This window comes from Filicampus tigris, chromosome 3 (assembly GCF_054856515.1).
Source record: "Filicampus tigris isolate MCC_2025a chromosome 3, RoL_Ftig_1.0, whole genome shotgun sequence".
In the NCBI taxonomy this organism is placed as follows: Eukaryota; Metazoa; Chordata; class Actinopteri; order Syngnathiformes; family Syngnathidae; genus Filicampus; species Filicampus tigris.
In genome coordinates, this window is record NC_141219.1 from 26132817 (window position 1) to 26157329 (window position 24513).

The window sequence follows — 24513 nt, forward strand, 5'->3', positions numbered from 1 at the left end:
TCACGCGGAATTTCAGGATGAACCTAAAATACTCTAACGTTTACTTGTGGCGTCAATTGATCTCTAAACGTTTGAATGCACACCCTGTCCGACTGTACAGTGTTTCATTTAATTTTTCACAACGCTGTTCTCTGTCAATGAGCTGAAGTGTCATCCTGAATTTTCAAAGGTGAATGTCCTTAACTTTTTTTGTGAGTGGAAATGAATTAAATTGTGGACCCACTTCCCTTGCAATAGACTATGTACAATCTTACATAGATTTACATTCGGAAGGAAGCACGTGCCTCATCACAACCCCCTCCACATCATGGACTCCTTGACGCAGATGTCGTGTCAGTCAGTCCCTGCCTGGTGTCCCCTGGCAAGACTCGGGTTTCCGACGACACGACTTCGACCGACGTTACTCGTTAATATTTCATAATGTCTTACTGCCCAAATCCAGTCTGTTTCAGGCCGCCCTCATTTCACACCTGCCTTTTTTACAACCGGTTTGCCGCTGTGTCCTTATTAATTACAAAGCTTTTAGGACAGGTGTAGAGTTGCCTATCGGTCAGAATCATACTGAGGATTGATTCCCCCAAACCATGGAAGTCAAACATCTTAACTGGACGTTGGCGGATCTTGCTGTTGAATCACACCTTTTTTGAGGTGAAGGAAAATTGGACACGCTCTTTTCAGTGTCTTTTTGTGGGGTGATCGCTGGTTAATTCCAAACAATGTGGGTTGCTTTCACGGTGTACATCCTATTGGGTAAGTACGGACAATACTGTAGTGTTTGATTGATAGAAACTTGGCTTCATGATTCGGTGACAGTCGCATTATGACATGCAGGCTAATGTGGTGCTCAAACGTTTTGTATATGTTGTATCAGAGCTGTGCATTCCGCCTATGTGACGGACCGGTCCGTCGATCCGCCTATGACTGACGCCCATTTTGTAGGCGATAAACGAAAGACGGGAAACTTAAAAAAATAAACGGACTCAGCTTAGTCGGAAGCCCATTTTTTCCCCCCGTCTATTTTTTACCCCGGCTGCAGGCGGAAGACGAAAAACGGATCGGGAAATTATAGTAAAATGCCCAGCTCTGTATGCCTACAAAAATAGGGCACAAGTTATTCCTAAAAATTATATTAAATGGTATTGCCCACAAGTTAATTTGCAGTTTACACATTAGCAGTTTTGCTTAAATATATTAAGATAAAAAAAAAATATATATATATATATATATATATATATATATATGTGTATATGTATATGTATATATGTGTATATGTATATGTATATATATGTATGTATATGTATATATATGTATGTATATGTATATGTATATGTATATATATGTATATGTATATGTATATATATATATATGTATATGTATATATATATATATGTATATGTATATATATATATATGTATATGTTTAAAAAAACAACTGATATTTGCATAATGATTCAAAATATATTGCACTTGTAGGGTACTACAAGTAGGTACTTGTACCACACTTTTAGAATCACCGGATAAAAGGAAGGTACTCCCTGCACATGATTAATGACGTAGGAGTGTTCAAAATCAAACACTGGCATTAATGTCATAAATTAGCGACGGTGTTTTATAACAATTATTATAAATATAACCAAATATTTTTGCGTGGAACCAGTCAACAGCAAGTACTTTTCACTGCTTTATAGATCTGATCTGTATCATGATAGCTATTTCTTTAATTGTGACTCACATGTAGCTATGATAACAAAATATTGAAAACACTGCTATTAGTGTGATTCACTGCAGCTCCGCCTGTTCCATGTGTCACTTATTTTCTCCACGCAAGATAAAAAATATTTTTATGGCAAATATCATTCACAACAAGGATCAGTTAGTAATTCCGCATCAATGTAGTAGACATGAGTGTTTCCTTATCTTTTCACAGGGATCATAAGTGATGGCAATCAAATGAGTTCCCAACCCCGACTAATACAACGAAAAATGAGCCAGACCACCAGTTTAGAAGCAGACATCCAAAGAGTTATCAATCAGATTAATTACTTGTCTGATGAAAATACAAATACTCGCAGGACGGACACTTCCTCCACAGGTTTGAATGGTCTTTTGACTGATGTCCACTCTGTCTTCCAACCACTGCTAAGAGAGGGGTTTATGGATGATCTTCCCGAAACTTTAGTTTGCATTTTATCTGAGAGGCAAGATTGTGGAGTGAAAGCAGAGCTCACAAAGACTGTTTCTCTGGAGTTAAGCAAACCGCTGCTGATGTTCTTATCATCTCTGGGATCCCACACATGTTCTCCCCTGAGTGATGCTGCAGATGCAGATCATAGTGTGGTGAGCGCCCATTTCAGGGTGGGAGAATCAGCAGCTACAACAGTGACCAGCTTTCAGCAGACATTTGGAAGCATCTTGAAAAGTTTGCCTCTATCTGGGACTTTGATGAGTGCATTAAGTGGCGTGGTGGATGCTGCTGTTACTTACATCTCCAGCATCATGGCGACATTAGTCCAAGTACCGATGGACTATGTCAAAATAGCATTACAGTTTGGAATAAGAATTCCGTCTCTAAATGAAAGGGAGAGCTGCGAGCAAGGTAACTTGTCTATCAGTATAATTTCAACAATATTTTCGCTGTGATGTAACTTATTGGTAATCTTTTTATTTTTTCCCCCATCACTTCAGGAAATCTCAGGCAACTCATAATGTGGTGAGTGCATTTCCCTGAAATATAAATTCACCTGACTTTTGATCTACACTCTTCTGAAATCCAATCTATAAAAAAAAGTCTGCCTTTCTTAAAAACAACAAGCAAATACCGGTATTTCATCTGCACCAAAATGGCGTGGGTACTTTCTCCACATATTTTGTGGGATATTTTTCAGTGTTTTTTGAGATCTGCTGTTAACACACCGGTTCACAAACACAGGCAAATATAACTTTCTTTGTTGTTGGTGTTAAATAAACAATATGTTTGAATGTAGTTTGTAGTGTTGTAATGCTGCACTGAATGACAGTGAGAAATATCTCAAGTACTGTAGCTAAAGGTAACCAAAGTCAATTACGTCCCTCAGTTGTGCACTATTGCAACAATATACAACCATAATAATGAACACTGAATTAGAGAGAATTTTAGACAACTCTATTTTGGGTGCATTTAGATTTTGTTAATTATTTAGGTTTATTCTTGGTTATTATTTTTATTAGAAATTTCCGGTCCAAGAAGTCAAACACATTTCCCAGAATAGAGCTCACTAAAATGGTATGTTTTGACATTATTGAATCAATTTGAATCCGTCCTTTTTAGGGGAATGAACCACAATGTGACCTGGTCCTTCACCACGTCATTTATTGACATCCTTCTGGAGACCCTCCTGACTCCAGAAGAGTCTGTGTGCACATATCCAGGTCCAGAATGCCAGAATCCTCCCTCATTCAAACGTAGTCTCCCAGAGGTAGTCATTGATAATAGCCACGACATGCTGCTCCGATGTGATCGTCAAAATCTGTCCGAGATCAACGATACACTTTGTGGTGAAATTCTGTCTGGATCGAGAGCCCAAACGTCCACATCGGTGCTCGCCTTGTGTCGGGCGCTCAGCTCGCTCAGTGCCCGGCAGGTCAAGTTGGTATGGAGCAACACGTGTTATGTTATTCAAGCACTGGTGTCCCCATTCCTCGGCAGATCATCGGAGTGCAGTGTTGAAGACCCGCATATCTTTAATGTGAGCAGCCCACACGCCTCCCTCACGCCTCGCCGAAAAGCCAGAGAAGCCCCCAACCTCCAACAGCTTGTCTGTAACTACAACAGCTGGTTGGAAAACCAGGTGGTGGATGCCGTCCTTGTCTCTCTGTGCAGCGACAACGAACGGGAGGAGTTTGAGAAGCATGTGTGCAATAATACTTTACTGATGAGGAAGTTGCTCTTAGACCAGATGAACATTTGGTTGTATGGATACTGTGCAAATTCCACAGCAGATCACAGCAACCTAGTGGATCAGTTCTGCGTCTACCAACAGTGGATTGATCAACCTACAGTTTTGGTAGAGCCACACCTGTTGGAGTTCTGTATTAGCCTGGACAATCCAAGACTTACAAAACTCATCTGCGAGCACACTGGCTTCTTCATGTTGTTATTCTCCAACCCCGAAAATGTGAGGTTCATGCCAAACTGCACAATTGTGCCCCTTCCGACACCATTTCCTGGCCCGGATCCACTCTTGTCACGATCGTGTCGCTACTCCGAATGGGAAGATGTGATGCAAATTACATCAGATATCTTGGCACAGTGCATACGCAATGATCCCACAGATTTTGCGGATAAGGTTTGCGCTAATAGAACCTTTCTCAGTAGCCTGTTAAGTAATCAGGACAATGCCTGGCTTGAGGATCATTGCAGCACTGCTTTGATTTTTCCACCCACTGCGGCGCCACAACCCATTGGTATTTTGGACTGGTGCGACTACCACTCGTGGAAGAATCGGCAGGTGGACGATTCAGTGGTCGGACTGTGTTGGCAGCATGACCAGCTTGGTTTTCAGAAGAATGTCTGCTGTGATGCGACTTTGTTTGAAAAGCTTTTACAGAACCCCAACAACAAATGGCTGAAAACGGTGTGCGAAGACAAGGAGACTGAGGAAATAGAGGGTGTAGCACAGGTGGGTGTTTTATTCGGCTCAATCCATTCCATTAGTATGACTAGAATGATATGCATCGTATCCTTTTCATCTTGTATTCTTCAGGTGTGCAAGTATTCGGAATGGGCTCGCCCCGTCATTGTTGACATGACAGAGTTGGCTCTCTGCGCTGAAAGGGACCCGAAAAACTTCACCTCCAAAGTCTGCTCCAATGAGACGGTCCTGCAGAACTTGATGGCTAACCAAGACAACACTTGGCTGATTAAGTATTGTGCCAACCATTCAAATCTGGGTGAAGATGGGGAGGGAGACGGTAATGGGACAGGATTCAATCCGGCAGAGCAGTGCCAGTATTCCACTTGGATTATATCCCTCCCGGATGCAGTGCTCTTGACTCTCTGTTGGGAGCATGACCAGTTCAAATTTGTGTCATCTATTTGCTCCAATCCTGCCCTTCTCGACTTGCTGGCGCACGAGCCCTCCAGCATGTGGGCGAGCGCCGTGTGTGCCACCTATACCAACGACACTACCACGAGTAACCAAACCTCTGAGGACCTTTGCTTGGCCAAACAATTGGTGAGGCACTTCAACTGGACCTGTCCTGTTGACTTTACCGCTGCCTGCCGGCCTGCGGCAAGCCAGGTCATGCTCATGCCGTTGATTATACGATGCTGGGCTGACAGTCTGAGGTCCCGTGTGGGTCGCCTGGTGACTCCATCCGTCGCTGAAGTGTTGGACCAAGCAGTCAGCGCGTCTGTTGTAGTCTTGCTAGCCATAGAGGAGATGCGGAACACTTCACTGCACGTCACCAAGAACATACGCATCGGTGTCCTCGACTCTGTAGTTCGTTATCTCCAAGGAGAGACCAACTTTGACCAAAAGAGGGTCTTGCTGCAGTGTTTTGGGGTAAGACTGTCACTCTTTCATAATTTAGGGACATTGCGAAAACTATTCATCCGCTTGTATGGAGAAACGGGTTGATTTGGTTAGTAAATCACAGCATGCATGATGTAGCATTTGAACAGTGTAGAGGGGACGACAGAGAAACCAGACTTTATTACTTTTGCTATTGTTTGGTACAGCTATTGCAATGTTTAACCTTTAATCATCCAAATACTGTTCCTAATCCCATGTTTATCATCATTTGTTCTCTGTTGGCAATGATAACAATGTTAGGCAAAACTGAAAAATATCGCTGAGCTGAACAGAAATGAATTTAGATCCCCATGAAAATATATGCCCTACACTGCTACCGACTGTGAACAGTACGGTATCGGGATGGAGTCTGACTAACCTGATTGGATTAACATATCTGCTGATGCATTGGATGGCACCATTCTGTCCTCTCTTGTTTCAAAATATTGGTTCCAATAATTCTTGAGACTGGCGCCTCACATTTTACAAATAGTCCCTCAGCATCCACACTATTGGGCCTCTTGAATTGAGGCAGATTAAGACCTTATTTTAGCTTTACAATATTAGGTTTGTGCTCTGATATGTGCTATTTCTATTACATAAAATCCGACGGATCGGTGCAGTGTAAGTTTCCTGTCATCTCAACTGCCTTGCTGTGTGGTCGGCTGTGATTTTCCTCCTTTGCAGACAGTGCTGACCAGCTTGATGCAGACAGCCCGAGAAGGAACCAGTAATGAACATCTCATCATTAAGGTACAAGTTGAATCATTTGTGCCCTATTTTCTGTCAGTGTAGTTTTATCATAGTTTCTTTCCTTTGTCTTTGTAGGAATACTTCAGCATACCATTGGCCAGCCTGAAGTCGGTGCTGAGTGCTGCACACATCACAACTCTCAGGCTAATCCTCCAATACTATACAAAAAATAAGCATACACTTAAGGTGGTCATTTTGTTACAGATATACCTCTTTCACATTATTTTCCCAATTTTCCTTGGTTTCATCTGTTCATTTTACGCTATGGTGCTAACGATGTCACAGTGCAAAATGTCTCACTCCTGTTGACTCACAACCAATGTTGCTTATGTTATGCCAGCTGACTGATGACTACCTGTCCACCCTGGCATCCGTGCTATTCCACAGCCATCTGGGAAAGGATGGAAGTCTGTTTTCAGAGCTGGCTCCCCTTTTGAAGGCGGCCAGTCCGACTGACATCCACACTCTGCCTTCTCTGCAAAACAACCTTGATGTGTATGAGATACCGTGTTTACTTACGACTAAGCTGCACATTGACATAGTGATATACACAGTTCTTTATTACATTTTTTTTACTCAACCTATGTTGAGTATTGTAACAAGACTGAAAAGCCAACATTGAATTATGCTATTTTGATCAGCACCAAATTTAAACTTGTATAAATACACCAAAAATCCTACTTCATAGGAAAATGGGGACAAAATCAACCGCAGTATAAGATAAGAAGATAAGATAAGAATGCCTTTATTGATCCCACAGTGGGGAAATTTTCAGTGTTACAGCAGCAAAGATATAGGTCACACAGGGACGGCGGCATAATGTATCCATTAATGTATAATATTGACGGCAAACATTCAGGATCAAACCTATGTAAATATACGCAGTAACATGTGTATATACACATGTATATACACACCAACATACATCTACATAAAAAGTATGAGGAACACTCATTTTAGCCTGTACATAGTACAGAGGAAAAATACTCTAAGTAAGTGAGTATACATACAGTATAGTCACCATTCACCTCAGTAAGTTCACTTACACATTTCAGGTGAGATCCAATTCAAGGGATGTATGCAAGCGATATGATGTACCGGTGTTTGCATTTTGCAATGATGATAATGCTCAGTTCTGGTTGGCATTGTCAGATATTAATTTGAGTATTTTTTTTTTTTTATCATTATGGCGGTAGTGAACTATGTTGCCCCATGTAGCGAAATAAAGTATCAAATATTCAAAATTCAAATGTTCAGAATTTCAGATTTGACATGAATTAAGGGTTTAACTGCCTAATGTATCATAGTTGTATAAAGTGAAATATTTTTTTTTCCAGAATGGAAACCATAAACAACAACTTGGGCCATTTTTCTGCAGATCAGCAGCGAGCCTTTGGATTGTGGTATAGTAAAATCTTGCCCCCCTCCAACATCACTGAAGCTCGTCAGTCACTCATCAGGGACACTGGAAATGTGATAACTTATCTGCCCTTCCGCAACTTCCAACACCTCTCACCTGCTCAGGTAACAGTCCTCTGATCTGGAACACCAAATTAGGAAACATGACGCTGTCACTTGGATTTGTCTCAGGCCACAGAACGGCTACCTGTCGCAGGCTGGAGAACTCTTGTGTTACCCATGATTGAGCTTGCAACTTGTTTTTTGAAAGAAGTTGACACATTACTTCAGAATATAAACCTTGCATTTGCATGTTCTCCCTCTGTTTGTGGGGGTTTTCTCCGGTCACTCCAGCTTCCTCCTCAAATTGTCTGTGGGTGTCAATATGAGCATGAATAGTTATGTGGCACAAGGTTGTTATAGTTAATGAAAACTAGCGAAATAACTAAGACTAAAATTGGAAAAAAAACATTTTAAATGAAATATATTAAAATCATTTGTTTTAAATAATGAAAGAAAACTAACATAAACTAGATCTTACATTTATAAAACAAACTAAAACTAACTTTATAGCAAAATGTCCTTTGTTTTTGTCATTGTTAATATACATGGGCTTTCAGGCTTCATTTTAACTGCATTTAATTTCGTATTGCTGTACATCTGTATAGAAGGAAGGAAGGTCAAACAGTCATTTGTTAATTGTAGGTTTCTTAAAGGGAAGTCAACGCAACCATTTTTTTTTTTCAAGAATATGTACCATGCAAGCCCACTAGTTGAAACAGGATATTCTGATGAATATTACGCTTGTGGAGTAAGTGTTAATCCACTCATTTTTAGCCATCTCTGGGGCAGGGGCGGAGCCATGGGTGGGCCTGGGTGGGCACAGGCCCACCCAGATTGAGAGACTGCCCACCCAGTGAAATTCATGAAAAAATATGTACTTTTACATTTTTAGTAAATTATGAAATTTGTGTATTTTTTTTTTTTAATTGAATATTAAGAATGGCATAATTGTGGTTGTCTAAGGAAGATCTGAACTTCATATTATTCGGTTTGTCTTTTTTTTTTTTTTTTTTTTAATATACCATGTGTCGGGACAGGAGGAATGCCGTGTTTCAACTAGTGGACCTGCTGGGAACATATTTTTGAAAAAAAAAATGTTTGGGTTGACCTCCGCTTTAATTACACAATACTCTGATTTTTTAAAATTTTTTTTATCTTAACCCTATTAAAAAAAGATAATATAAAAACTAAAGTGAAGCATTTTGGACAAAATATAAACTAAAAAACCCAAACAAACATGCTCTAAAAAGTAATTAAAACAAACAGAATAAAAAAAACAAATCCAAACAAATTGACAAATGGTATAGAAAATGGATGGATGGATATGATTTCAAATAGTTTTGTTGGGGACTCAGATCCTATGCTGTCAAGTTAGTGGAACACAAACAGTTTTTATGATTGATATGATTTATATGTTTTATATTGTTTTATATTATATTGTTTGTTTATATGTGTGTTTTGTTGGCTGGTTTGGTGGGATACATATATATATAAACAATAAATAAAACCGTACTATCTCAAAAATTATGGGGAATTGGTCAGGCATTGAAGGACAACTCCTGTAAATGGTCACGTGGGTCACCTCTGTTAACATTACAAAAATTATCCACCATTTTTCATAAATAATGCATGAATACCTAGTTCCAAAAGGCATGCATTTGTGGGGGGAGGTGGGTATGTACGAAACCATAAACAAAAAGTTAAATGTATTCTGTTGGGCCCTGGTAAAGGCCTGTTCCCTTACTGAACACTACTGTAGTTTAGAATACATATTTGTTTGTTCCTAGCTATTAGATGGACTGGATGTATTGCAAAGAAACAGCTTGACTTCCTTGAAGCAAGAATTTGTGGCGCAGAGCATCATCGGCACCTTCAAAAACTTGACTGCGCATGACTTCGTCAGGTCAGGCAATACTGCAGAGACCACTGTAACACATTCTATCAACCTATGACTTCGAAACATTGCTTTTCTATTGATTTGTATTTCAAATATTGCATGCGGTCTACTGTAAACTCGTCCAGACACTTCATGAAGTACAATATCAACAGAATAATAAGACCTTTCTTTTTAACAATTACCGGTATAATGTTCAGGTCAGATAGCTTTAATTTGGGGTTTCCTGAGGTGACAGGATTTCACTGATTCGAGGAAGCAAAACATTTTCTACAAGCATGTCTTGTACTTGGGCGTTTTTGGTCGTTGAATTGGTTTTTGAATAAGTTTTACTTTTGAAGAAATTAAATGTCAATCATTACTTTATTCTGCATTCTGTTGTTTCCATTTTTTCACCGAGTACAAGAAGTCAAAATTGAACTAATCGGTGATCAAAAGTGTTGTGGACAAAGTGGTAGAGGGCAAGTCCCTACAGTTAGAAAAGTGTTAACCAATATATTTATTTTTGGGTTTGTGATTTTTATTGGTGAAGAGCTTAGCTGCACCAGGAGTTCTAATAATTTGGTTAATGAAAGGGGTGAAACATTAGAAACAACATCACAACGCATAATACAATACAACAAAATAATAACTGTATTCATCAACCCTAGATAGCCGTATGGCCGGCAGAATTTTTGAAAATGCTTTAGTCTCAGATGTCATTGTGCTGGTGTGCCTGATGTTATGACTGAGAGTGTATGATCAAGTTTACCATTGCAGAGTGTTGCGAAAAAGTTTGTTTTTGGAGATGGACAAATTGAAGTATCTGTAAATTCCTCAAAATGGCATTTTCTATCAGGATTGGGCTGTTGACTCTGTGTCTGTGATTTTAATTTTAGGCTGGGCAGTCTCGCATGCCTGGCAGAGCCAAGTGACCTCCTCTCATACAACGGCAGTGAGGCCTTCGGGGTAATCTGGGATGTCATCATGAACTGCACTCATGACGGACTCACCCTACCAAGTCACTTGGTAAGGAACAGCCACATGGATTTGGGCTGCCTTCTGCATTTTGTGTTGTTCATGTGATTTACCTTTAAAAATGGCATTCAGTTGTCCTCCATGCAGCCAAAGATGTTGACACTGTGTCATGATATTGAATGAGAAGGTGGTTGTAAACTTCTGACTAGGGCCTGACTGATCAAATCGGTCGATGATGGACCTTCAAACACCGGTCAAAATATTCGGCCAAGTGGCTGATATTTGCCGATTGTATTTGGCAGATGTACATAGGTAACACTGGCCTCATTATTTATTACACATAAATCCATACTATAACCTTGTATACCTAATTATGTATTTAGAATTGAATTGATGAGGCTATTCTTTAGACCTTCTTTTTGACAGAATGCAAAGCTTTACAGAGATTGCTTGGGTGACCAATGCAAGTTTTGCAACAATTTGACCTGGATTTCATTATTTTACACACAACCTAAAGTCACCTAAATAAAAACATAGTGCGCATAAATCAAACAAAAATGTGCTTAAATGTGACACATGCAACCACGTGGGCGCCACCCAGTGTTCAGACTGAGACACCACAGTTGAATTTAACAGTGTCAAACTTGTAAAACTCTGATTAAATGATAGATATTCCTAATTCTAAATGTTACTTGAAGCAGTGTATTTAATGAAATAGTTTTCCCATCTTGAAAATAAATTGTACAACCACATAGTTTCATTGGGACTTTTTAGACCACTAGATATTTGTTTCATGTTATTGATTAATTAAAGGGGGGAAAAAATCATTTAATTGTGTTTTCTTGTGTCCGTAAAGTCTGAACACAGAGGTAAAAATACAACTTCAACCTTTGACTGTTTTTGTATGTCCTGCTTCTTTACCTGTTTTCTTGCAGACCTCCAGTCTGTTACTGAAGAGCACTGAGTTAAAGATCCCATCCTTACTCAGTCCAGAGAGACTGGCAGAGATTGCGCTCCTTTTGCCTTCCCTGGGTGCGACTTTCCTGCTGGGCCTCTCCCCCTCGCAGCTACTTGAAGCACTTCCTGCCCTCAAAGCTGTGGCTTTCAGCCCTGCACAGGTAGAGCGGTGCGCACAACGTAGGGATTTCACATTTGTTATAGCACACATTAAGAATGTTCAGAGCAGAAAAAATTCCCTCTAATGTGAGTGTGGAAGCAATTGAAAATGGCTAATCCTAGAAACAGGTTGAGGTGCTCATGTCTGTTATATCTTTTCAGATCACTCTGTAATGTCTTGGACTTACTGTACGTCATGGCCAAATGTTCTTTAAGTTTTCACGTTTGTGATTCAAATTGCTTCTGTGAATTTCGGAAGACAACAGAGGTCCATTTTACAAAGCAGGTTTAGTGAAACCTCACAGTCTGCTAACCCTGAAATGAGGGCAAACTCAGAGTTTTCCCATTTCAAAAAGAGAGGTAACTCAAACCAGTGAAAGAGGGGTAACAGAGAGGGAGAGAGGTAACTTAAACTCTCAGTCAGTTACCGCAATAACAGACTCTCTGAGCCTAACCTGGTAAATTCTAGTGGGGTGAAAAACGCAGCGCTCCTCTTCCCCATTGCCATGGTGACTCGTCGAATTGGGGCTCCTTTGACGCTGTCTTTTAATAGTTGTTGTGCACGTGCTTAACTCCAGATGAAGACACTCTGAGTTGAGAAAACTGAGTCAAATCAGCTGTTCTGGAACTGGAAATTCAGGGTTTCTTATCTCAGAGATAGATCAACTCACTTCTTGATGCTTTTTTTTTTAATTTTTTTAAATTTTTTTTTTACACGCATTATAGGCCTCCATAGTTGTTGACAAGCTGTCATCAATCAATGCAGTAAGTTTTTTTTTTTCCACCTCTCAAATTGAAACTTTTAATCATAGTTTGTTCTGTAGTGGCTTTTTGTCGTGACCTCCATGGCCTTTACACCCCCCCCCCCACCCCACCCCCGTCTAGCTGAGTGCTCCGGGCCGCCTCCAGGAGCTCGGCTCTATCATTGTAGGAGTAAAGACGGAGACGTTATTGATGCTGACATCTGACAGGCTGCTGTCATCGCTACCTGACCTGGCGCAACACTCGGCACGCCTCCACCCACCACAAGCGAACGCCATCGCCACCAAACTATGGGTATAACTCATATACAAAAAAACGGGTGGAAGATGCACTCAATTTTAATCTTCATCTATCCTTTTTATTTTCTACATTGATCGATGGAAATTACATATACGTTCTCAAGAGAGGGTTTTGCTTGAATTATATTTATTTTATTTATTTTTTAATACTCCTTATCATCCCTCAAGTGGAAATTCAATTTGCCAGATTTTGCCAATATTGCATCGCAGGTTACCAGGATCTATCACTTGATGCTTTACCTTTATTCTAACCAGGGCTTTCCAGAGGTCATCTTCTGGTTGGATGATGTCGAGCCACTACTTTGTTGCACTCCCCTTCTTAGTATACTGCCCAGAGCTCGTCAACTAATGGACAACATCTCCAGTGCATCCACTAAACCGTGGAACACGCAACAGGTTTCACACAGCTCATCTTCTTTTAGCGTTGTTGACTTCAAAGTTTATAACACCCTTTGTAGATCTCTCCAGATGGCATGGTGTGTTTCTCCAATAGTTACGACATTACTATATTGTAAAGAAGTGATGATGTCACTGTTGCTGTAAATAGATTTGCATGGCAGCAACAAAGGCACACAATTGTCTCTATATCGGATATATTTCAATTCTTTATCCATCACAGCAGTGATGATGGAAAGTTCTTTCAAGCTGTATAAATCTGAATGCCACAATTACGTAACACCATAAGATGTTTTCGTGTTCTTCCCTAGGCTATAGCAATAGTAAAAACGGAGCTGAGTCCAAAATCAAACCTTATCAAGGATTTCCTGTAAGTATACGTTTTCAAAATATAATTACATTCACACACCATCTGTGTGCAACATTTTTACTGTTACTAATAGTTCATGTTTTTCAGACTGACAGATCATATGTGTGTGTTTTTGTGACCTTTAAATGATCAGGAGTCTCGGGATGCTGGGACAGGGCTTGAGTTGCCAAGCCTTACAGCAGCACATCAGGGCTGATACCTCACTTGCAGCGCTTAGGAAAATCTTGGCCCTCCTCAGGCAGCAGCGCAGTGCTCTGCACACCTCACTGGTAAATAGGAGCTTTTGTCAAGAAAATTGTCTCACCCGTTGTCTGAAGTTACGCGATATAGCGGGCGGCAACGCACTTTAAAGACTTTGCTCCCCAATGCAGAAAAGGTGTGTGATCGAGGAGCTTTATCAATTTGAGTTCTTCTCAGAACTGCTTGAAGACTTAAAAGTGGAGATGGCCCTGTCTATGCCGTAAGTGTGAACCTTAAACTATAAATTAACCCTCAACATTAGGTCTACCTGTATAATTGTATAATAATCTAAATAAACACAAGTCTGTTAAAAAAACAAAAAAAAACATGTTTATTATTGTGGTTGTATCGCTGACAGTGGTGTAGAACTGTGGTGTGCCTTAGCCGTTTTTATATTTTAGTTATTTGGTTAAAGAGGAAGTCAACCCACACTTTTTTTTCAAGAATATGTTCTATGCAGGCCCACTAGTCGCAACAAAGCATTCTGATTAAAGCAGCACCGGGCAAGAATTCGACCTTTTTTGATGAAACATTGACTTACAAGTAGTTGAATAGGACTTTTGGCACGCCCTGGGTGGTGGTGGGGGGGGGGGGGTCTGTATCGTTTTTAATGGCACTAAGCAACTTACCAGAGCCCTGAGCAACTGTGATGTTATTTTTAGCTGACAGAAGTCACAAAATGGCCGCCCCCTGAGAGGGTTAAAAACGGGTGGATTTTGCTGCTTAACTCATATTCCACAAATGCAATATTAAGCAGAATGCTATGTTTAGACTAGTGAAGGCGCATAGAACATATTGCAAAGGATTTTGGGGGGTAGACTTCCTATTTTAATGTCCATATTGAGTGGGAATAGTTTAGTCTATGTGCCCTGTGACTGGCTGGTGACAAATCTGGCGCATACCCGGCCACGTTCTCAAAGTCAGATGGGATATGCTCCATTTACCCGTGGCCTTGTAGAAAATGGAATGGATGGATTCACTGATGGATCATGACAAGAAAAAAGAAATCATTCCAGTCAAGTAATCTTTCATAGTCATCAGTTTCAGATAGAAGTTGTGTTTTTCTCTGCAGGGTGAGCACCATTAAAAAGTTTTCTTCAGATACGATGGACACTTTGCGGAAGATGATTATTGAGGACCCCGTTCCGTTTTTCATGATGTCAAAAACGGAACAGCTGCTTCTTGTGGACAAGATGGTGCAGAGGCTGGTCAGAATATTCCCATGGAGATTCTTTCAAATGACCCTGGACTCAAAGTCTATCACTTATCAACTGTCAACGTGTTTTGCCATTTCACTGTGTCTACAGGGCATGCACACTGGAGTGTACACTGAGGAGGAGTTCCGCTCTCTGGACATTATGGCCACGTTTGTTTCAGATGAGATTCTGGTCCAGCTGGATCGCAAATTCTTCATGAACAATCTGGATTTCCTCCAGACCTTGTGCTACGGCAGCAGCAAGATGGACATCGTGGCTCGAATGCTGCTGGAAGCTGCTGTCTTCGGGTAAGAAACAACCTTCAGTTACAAGACAATCAAGGAGTCACTTCATTACTTACCGCTTTGATTAACTGTTTATAGAGCAGCTATCATGCATGATTTTTTTTTTTCTTCAGCCCTGCAGTGGAGACCTGGAACCAGACGACACTCAGTCAGATAGACCGGTTTCTATTTTTCCTTCCTCAGGACAAACTGCAGGAGATGTCCTTGGTGAGTTCAATGCTGTAAGATTGCCATGTATTAGATAGTTATAGAACATTGCAACATTTGTTTTGCTGTGAGCTATAAAGCTTCTCTTTTGGCTTCATCGTGTTTATTAAAGCACAATTCTTGTATCATGTCCAAAAATCCACAGGGAGGTGTTTGGATTGTTACTTGATATGACCCATTTAAGCAAAGAAAGCCTGTAACGATATCCTTTAAGTTGACGAGGTGTCAGGATCAGGTGATGTCTTGTAATTCATCAGTGTGTCACCATGTTGAAATGTGTGTTGCAACAACAGGGTTTGATGACCGTTGGCCGTATTGAGAAGCTGTTCAGGAGCCAGCGCCAGTGGGAACGCCAGCTTGTGGGTCTTCACTGTTTGGATGGGAGTGAGAAGTGGCGGTTGGCTGAAAAGCAGCAGTTTGTTCTTCAGTTCTTTTTAGGTTTCCTCAAGATAAATCCTCTGTCACGTAAGCATCACTTTGGTTCTCCAGCCTGTCTTATTTTTGAAGCAATGTAGGAAACTACACTTACCGTAATGAAATGCAACTAGTTACAATTGCATCATGTACAGGATGTATCACTTCTCTACATATGAATATGGCATTTTTATTTTCTGAACAGCTGCTCCTATGGTTCCCACATGTGAGATTCTGCAGACAACAGCTCCGTTTGCTTGGACCACTAACAGCCTGGCAAGCATGTCGCCATCAGCCTTCACGAACTGTCTGGAGCTCATTGGCCATGATCCCCTTCTTGCATCTTACCAACGCGGCGAAGTCTTCAAAAAAGTCAAGCAAGTAAGGTTCTGAAACGCTACAGTCATCCTCATTACAGTAAAACCGTTGGTCTGTATTTTGTCCTTTTATGCTGGCCAAATGGAATGAAGACGCTTGGCCCAGTTTCTTCCTTCTCCCAGTCCGTCATCAGTCAGATGGGCCGACTGACCCTGGAAATGGAACCAGAGGAGATCCATATGCTCCCACTGACTGAAAGGAGCAGCATCGCCGCTTTGGGCGCCATCAGTGAGTGGAGCAACAAACAGGTAAGTATTTATTTTTCTCTGGACCTTTTCCAGTGTCTGGTGTTCAAAGATTCTATTTCTAAACAGGAAAAGAAAATGTAGGGTGTATTTTTTTCAGTAAACCACCACTTTAGCTTAAGCTCATTTAGCATGTTTTTAAACCTGTGGGAACATATTTTGATCCCATGAAAGTTGAAACAATGCTAGCTCGCTCTTAATGAACAACATGAAACATTTCACCTTATGTTTAGCCCTATGTAAGTCCATAAAAGAGAGTGTGTAGAGCTTTTTATTTGTTCCAAGATATCAAAATGTGTGTTGTATCTAATTGACAGTAAAAATTACTTTTTAATTTTGTACTTCTAAAAGTACAGAGTGTGAGTACTTTTTTCCCCCCACCTCTGATGAAATGTGATAACAATAGAGGTTGGATCAAACCTTTTCAAATCCAAGTTTGTTTTCATCAAGCTTCCCTTTTCCACTACACGGTACCGACTCGGTTTGCCACGGTGTCTCTTGACCTTAACCATCTCGGTCCACGGTGGTCGGCTTATGCAACTCCCTTGCTTTTGTATTTTGAAGGGTTGGGCGGGTGATGACACATGCTTTCTTCCTAGCTGGTTGCACTGTTCACAACGACGTTGAACTCCACCAAGATGAATCCGAGCCAACTGGACTCCAGCGCGCTGGTGGCCATTGGATACATGGTGTGTGGAGCTAAAGCAACACAACTTAGCTCTTTCAATGCTGTTGAGTTCAGGTGAGCAAATGTGCAAAGCTGAGAGCACACCTTCTTGCCTTTGAATCTCATTGATTTACTGTGTCCCATCCTGGCGCTTTTAGCAAGGCGGTGCTCTGGCTGGGTCAACTCAAGCTGTCCTGCTCAGAAGAACAGTTGTCTGCGCTGGTGGGCCTGCTGACCCACAGTCTGGCTTTTGGACCAATCAGTTCATGGGGGATGGAGGTCTTCATCGAGATAGGAGTTCTGGCAGGTATGAGAGTATTCACCTCTACAGGTGCATTCCTATGTCTCTTTTACAATACGTGTCACTCAATTCCAAATTTGAACCTCACCGTTCCACTTTAGTGACTATCATTATATTGCTCTTTTGTAATGATGGTTATGGTTAACGACTAAAGTGATTTAGATTTATTGTAATATTCATCCATCCATTCATTTGGGTCACGGGCGACGTGGTTCCTTTCCTAGCTAGCTGTTTTTTTCATTCCCTGTTTTAAAATCAACTTTGCAGATTGTATTTGTAAATTGGAGCTTCCCATACATGTTTAAATCCAGACACTTGCTCTCCACATTAACTTCTTGCAGCTGGTATCCCAGATATAGACATGTCAGCCTTGGTGAAAGAGCAAATAGAAGGAATAACACCTCTGGCTATCTCAACAATATCACCTGATAAGTTTGCTGTAAGTTGACTTATCCTTACCAAATTCTTCGTTGGACTTAAAGGTCTTCATCGGTATGAACATTGCATTCTGATAAGTCGTTATTTGTCTTCTGCTTTCTTGTCCTCATGTCATAACATGTAAAGGTTGTGTTCCATCAACGGCAGATCAGCATGTTCTCTCATGAGCAGGCTGCTGCAGTAACAGAGAAACAATTCACAGCTCTGTCGGAAGTTCAGAGGACTGCTCTCTTTATGGTGCTGACACCCTGGGAGGACAGGCATGTGGACTTTAGGGGTGAATACACTCTTGCATCTTAATTTGTCTCTTCTACTTTTTCATAAATCGTGTATAATATAAACATGCCCCAAATGCTGATAAATAATTCAGCGTGTTTGAAAACTAGCTTCACATGAGGTTCAGGTAGACAAATTTAATGTTTTTGTTTGCTTATAAATGTGTGCACTGACACAATATTTGCTCCTAAAAAAATCAGAGAAAATCTTCCGTGTCAAGTTGTAATGATGAAGCCAATTACAGCAACACTTTAAACACGTTTATTAGCTATAGGAGGGACCGCAAAGTTTTTTTTGTTGTCTTTTTTCAACCATCTGACCCTGGGCTACTTAGTTTGTATCCCCTACACACACGCGGTCCTGTGGGAAATGGCAACTGGTTGTTGAAGAGATACTGGGTGGCTTTTTGCCGACTTTCTGCCTTTGAGTAAGGCCTCCAGCTCAACAGTTTGCGTGCGACATTCTCTGACGTCTCCCCTTGCATGCCTGCATGTGTGTGATGTGCTTCTCCGTGTGGTATTCAACACAAATATACAACTGAGTGAGTTGAATTTCCTATTGAGCAGAGGTGGCTAACTCGGTCCTCAAGGGCCGGCATCCTGGATGTTTTATGTCTCCCCGCTCCAACGCACCTGATTCAAATGATCAGGATCGTTATCCAGCTTCTGCGGAGCTTGTTGATAAGCTGATCGTTTCAATATAAAACATCTAGGATGCCGGCCCTCGAGTAGCTACCGGAATAGCCAACCCCCGCTCTTGAGGGCCTACGTAACTTTTTTTAAATTTTTTATTTATTTGAGGTATTTACACCACGCATGTCAAAACGCTGGAGCACAACCTTGTTCAACTTAAATACTGGAAGTTTAAGCACTCTATTAAAGTAGTTATTCAGTATTTTAACAATAATATGCAGATATTTTGACGCTTGTTTGCAATGAGTTGAATGTACTCTTTTAGGGAGGTCACAGGGACTGACGATGAGCCCCAGCTCTCTGTACCTGATCCTGGGCTTGCTGATGGCAGTGATGGTGCAGCATGAGCTGACATTCCCTGCTTCATGACACGACTATCCCATGCTGGATCAGGAAGCACCCACTCACCCACACAACCAAAGATACCCCATTTATCTGTGCAATTCCATACCGCTTTGAATAAATGCCCATCCATTCATTCATGTTTCTATAGCCTACCCTAGACTTGTCACCTGCTAATTGCAGGACACATATTTGTATTTAAAGGGGAAATCAACAACAACAAGAATATGTTCCCAGCTGGCCCACTAGTTGGAACACGGCATTCTGATTCATATTGCATTTGTGGAATATGAGTTAAGCAGCAAAATCCACCCGTTTTTAGCCATCTAAGTGGACGGCCATTCTGTTACTTCTGTCTAGGGCTGCTCGATTAAGCGATTTTTGAACCGAAACCGACTTTTCTGGACAAAACGATGTTAAAAATCAGCACGTTCTATTTTTTTTTTTTTTTTTGGTGTATCTTAGCCACCGTAGTTTCATCTACATTTCCGCTTCCTCCCACGAGCGCGCATACCGGGAAAATAAAAAAACATCCATGGCTACCGGCGATTCTGCTATCTGCTCAGGCAAGTGAGCGTTTAGTTAATAAATCGGGCAAATATAGATCTGTAGTGTAGTGTGTGCCCGCATGTACAATACAACTCGTGAGCAAGTAACTCAACGTCTGAAAGGCGTCCCTTTTTTTTCTCCTCTACAACGGACCTCTGGCGGTGCATCCGCACTTGACAGTGCATTGTATTATTGAGTGACAGTTTTGCACTAATCATTGATTTATGTTTCAGTAAGACCAGGGAGAAAGGTGAAAGGCTAGTCACTGCTGTTAATCCCAATGGATTGTTCTGTGTGTATTACGTTAAATTGACTGGTATTTTGAGTTCAAAGAAAAATTAAGTTGAAATAAAAGACATTCAAAATACTTAATTTTTCATTCATTTTTTACTGTACATAGAAATCGTAATGGTAAAATTGGGTTTGGGAGAAAATAATCAGGATTTTTTTGTTAGGCAAAATCGAACAGCCCTACTCTGTCAATTGAAAATGACATCACAACTGCTCAGGGCTCAGGTAACGGCCAATTGCGGCTCAGGTTCAGAAAACAGGTCTGCCGTGATTGGTCGTTACCTGAACCCGGAGCAGTTGTAATGTCATTTTCAGTGGACAGAAGTTACAAATTGGACGCCCCCAGAGATGGCTAAAAACGGGTGGATTAACTCTTACTCCACAAACGCAATTTATCAGAATGCCGTGTTTCAACTAGTGGGCTTGCATAGAACATACTCTTGAAAAAATAATGTTTGGGTTGACTTCCGCTTTAATTACATTATTTACTTAAAGACATTCAGCAATGGGCATGTTCGGAAATTTAATCTGACGCCCGTGCACTACTCTGCGAGTGAGAGGCGTTCCCCTCCCATTAATTTCCGAATGCAGCCTATATTCTAAACAAGAGGCCCCCAAACTGCGGCCCTCAGGCCGATAATGGTCTGCCTTCACATTTGGCCCAGCCCCCTGAACAATGCCAAACGCATTGTGATTTTTTTTTTGTTTTCAGTCTGGCCATGCACTTGGGACTAATACACACACAGAATGTGACATTGTATTCTATTCCTGCAGTCGTTTTGTCTATGAAGAACCCTGAGAGGGTTATTTGAGTGCAATTGATTTCATAAATAATGCAATTTTATTTCACAAATAGTGTTATTTCCTAACTTTTTTTGTCATGATTCCAGAGAGTGTTATTTGGTTATTATTTGTAGCTCTCTTCACAACAACATTCACACAGGTGGTTCTTCAGAACCGGCGTTTATTGCTTTCACATCCTCTGCTCTGGTCATGACTTGCACAGGCCTTCACGCGACATGCACACGCCGTGAGAACTACATTTATAAAGCAGTAGAAATGAGACACACAGCATCAACAAATTAATCAAAAGCACCACAAAGAAATACTTTGTTGGCCGCTTGCCGTGAAACGAGCTGAAATGTCCGGTAATCTACGAAGGAGTTTCTTTGTTAGCATTTTTGTAACTTCAGTCTAACTTGGAACATTAGCATTAGCAATAACAAGTGGACATGCGCAGTTGAGATGGACGGGTGACCGGTCCAGCGTGTACCCTGCTTTTGCCCTAAGTCAGCTGCGATCAACTCCAACACCCCGCAATCCTGAGTACAGCACATAGCACTAGAGAATGGAAAAAATTATGTTTCATTATAATACACGTTAAAAGTTCAAATATAGCAAAACTAGTTAAGTGATTACAATGCTACCCTCATACAAAGTATTACTGCAACAGCAGCAACACTATGGACACTACTGAAATGTTGCAGTCACGACCAAAAAACTGATGTTTTAACAAAAATAAAATGTATTGAATTATCAACCAACAATTTTTGATATTGATTGTTTAAGGGTATGTTTGTTTTAATTAATGATGACTTTTGAAGTCAATATGATCAACTTTCTACATTTTAGAATGAAAAATAGCATATACATTTTATTTATTTTGGAAAAAGTCATTAAATTCTGTTACAAATTCATTTTGATTGGTTTTGATGTCAAAACCATATATTAATTTATAAAAAAAATACTCTGTAGAGGGGGAATGGAAAAAATATGAATCGGCTAGTAGAATTATTTTTATTCTTCGGTAATTGTGTGTTTCGGTAGCGACACATTTTCGGGACAGACAAGATTTTAGGGAAAAGCTAGAAAATACTATTTGAAAATTGACTGTACTTTTATTATATTTGTGCCCCTTAGATATGGTGCAACATGAATACAATAAAAGTTTTTTGTTCTCACAATGAGATTTTGTCACCATAATTTGGGGTTACTGTTTTTTTGTGCCTTACTACTGATTGGAATAAAGCCTGTCACTGCTCTCAACCCCTTTTGTCTGCATGGTGATCCATTCTCTGACTGTAAAGTCAACCATAGCACAAAAATACAATCCCGGTGGATTAAAATGCTGTCTACTCCTTGTGCATACCGAAATAAAGTAGCTATTATATATTTTTTTCTTTGAATTCTTTCTTTTAGCAGTTGGCACACAACTTTTGGTGCATTACTGCCACCTTCTGAAATGGGTGGCTGCAAAATACCGTTTCACAACCGCCTAGCCCTACACTTTGTAAACCTTAACTCTAACTTCTCTCTTTATTCAAAACTACTTCATTACTTCTTGGTGCATAATTAGTTTTGCCCGACAGCCAGTTTAACTCATGATTCTGTCTTTGGTGCATACCTCCACCTACTGTACATATCCGGTTAATCCAGTCTACTCCAGGAAGCATGCCTTCAAAACAGCACACGGCAGATAGTCGGGTCACATTTCCGTCTCTCGTCAGCCTTCATTTGTCAGCGGCCTGGGTACCGTCTGTCATCGTCCGTCCGTCATTTTTTCAAGCCAAACAAAACTAATCATCAGTATGTCTGTCTGTCAGTCTGGCATGTTATTTTAACCACACTTCCGTATCATTTCCGTCAATTAAAGGGAGACTAGGATGAGCTTAAAGGGATGGTTGGGCCGGGATGGCCATGTTTTCATTAACGGTTCATTTTATATATTTTTTTGATCAGAAAAATGAAAAGAGTTGTCATTTTCTATTTTATCAATAAATTTGGGAGAAATAAGGAAATAAGTTACTCCATGAATAACGCCTCTTGTTAATGAGGAAAATGGCCACACCCCCTACCGTTTTTATGCTGGGACGAGCGCACACTGCTTCTTTGCTAAAAAAAAACAAAACAAAAAAACGCTGCTTCTTTGCTGATCACGGTTAGGCAAGGCATTAATCACCAGTCAGGATGTTTACAGAGACTGAGGTGGGAATGTGTATACGTGCACATTTTTTGGGATGAGTAATGGCCCCAGTTTTTCCACCTACAACACGCCATCCAATTTGGAACGAAACAGCCGAAATGGTGCGTTCCAATTCGGCCACACTCTGCTGAAATCACATGCCACTCCCCGATGATGTGCACGTTCAAGACAGCCCCGGTGTTCGATGAGGTCTTAGCTCAGTCTCACGCTGAAGCTGTGCGGTGTCGGGACAACGCACGCGACTGCTTGGGAGGCTACCCCGCGACATGAAGCTCGACGCAGGCTGGACGGACAGTAAGGAGCTAATGTTGTTGTGCTAACGCCATTTGTTTTAATGGCCTGAAGCTCGTTATTGTCATTAACCGTGGCATTATCCTACTGTTAGTCGGGCAGGGAGAAAGATCAATGCTTGCCTGAATGCTGGCTGCTGCTCTCTCCCAGCCACTGTCTGCCTCCTGAGAGTTGACATGAGTTTAGCGTAGCTAAATGTCTGAAATATAACCAGTCAGGGTTCGTGTGCGCATTCATGCTCTTGACCGCTTCAGCTTGTGTAAGTGGACAAGCGATCGCTACAGTATTTTTGGTCGCTACCTACCCGACCTGTCCACCCGGCTCCAGCCCTTGAACAAACTTCTCAAGACAGAGAGAGAGTGGACCTGGGTCCCCAACAATACAAGGCTTTCGATGATGTGAAAATACAGATCTCTTCCGCATCAGTGTTAGCCTACTTTGATCCCCAGAGTCCAATGGTGGTTAGTGTGGATGCAAGTAGCTACGGCCTCGGAGGTTTATTGATGCAGGAGCAGGACGGGCAACTTAGACCCTTGGCTTTCTGTTCGTAGACGCTAACGGACGCTGAGAGAAGATATGCCCAGATCGAAAAAGAATGCCTGGCTGGAGTCTGGCCATCTGAACGCTTCTATCAGATCCTGTGCGGCTTAGTCATACCAGCTCAACCCAGACCACAAGCTACTGGTTGCACTAATAAACTCAAAGGACCTTGATTTTATGCCCTTCCGTTACCAGCACCTTCTAATCTGACAGATGCGATTCAACCCTATGGCCGTGTATCTACCAGGGAAGAATCTCGTCGCCACCGACGCCCTGTCAAGGCTCCCATTACAGACCGCAGAGACAGGCAACCTGGATGGAGAGGTCCAGGCCTATGCGGATGCTATAGAGGAGAGCATAGGCGTGAGGAGGCCAGTCCTGGACCAAATCAGAGAGAAGACGGAAATGGACATTATGTTGCATCATGTCGTCAACTAGGTGAAGAACAGACGGCCAGACAGCATCAAAGCTACAGCCATACCAGCCAAGCGATACTTCCACTCGTGTGGAACACTGAGTGAACTTAAGGGAGTCCTGTGCCGCAGCAATCAGATCGTCATCCCATGCAGTTTGCGCGACAATATGATTCAAAAGATTCA

The 24513-nt window shown here is 41.2% G+C and overlaps 1 protein-coding gene across 1 annotated transcript; it reads left to right on the forward strand.

The window, feature by feature from the left end:
- The first annotated feature begins 716 nt into the window (after positions 1-716).
- Positions 717-20288, forward strand: strc1 (stereocilin 1). Its single transcript, XM_086025944.1, has 29 exons — positions 717-750; positions 1927-2595; positions 2685-2709; positions 3307-4657; positions 4742-5542; positions 6239-6304; positions 6380-6490; positions 6645-6799; positions 7642-7828; positions 9553-9668; positions 10538-10667; positions 11552-11734; positions 12459-12497; positions 12618-12788; positions 13049-13189; positions 13501-13559; positions 13693-13828; positions 13931-14019; positions 14872-15007; positions 15107-15303; positions 15414-15507; positions 15801-15972; positions 16127-16302; positions 16392-16547; positions 17144-17286; positions 17370-17518; positions 17854-17951; positions 18077-18227; positions 19184-20288. Exons 1-29 carry the CDS (start codon positions 717-719, stop codon positions 19285-19287), a joined length of 6039 nt encoding a protein of 2012 aa, XP_085882070.1. The 3' UTR covers positions 19288-20288.
- The last annotated feature ends 4225 nt before the right edge of the window (positions 20289-24513 follow it).

Excerpts from the sequence above, each read along its gene's own strand:
- strc1 (XM_086025944.1), top strand. The coding sequence starts at position 717 with ATGTGGGTTGCTTTCACGGTGTACATCCTATTGG. Across the intron at positions 13,829-13,930 it reads GTGCTCTGCACACCTCACTG|AAAAGGTGTGTGATCGAGGA; the intron begins GTAAATAGGAGC and ends TCCCCAATGCAG. Across the intron at positions 15,508-15,800 it reads AACTGCAGGAGATGTCCTTG|GGTTTGATGACCGTTGGCCG; the intron begins GTGAGTTCAATG and ends TTGCAACAACAG.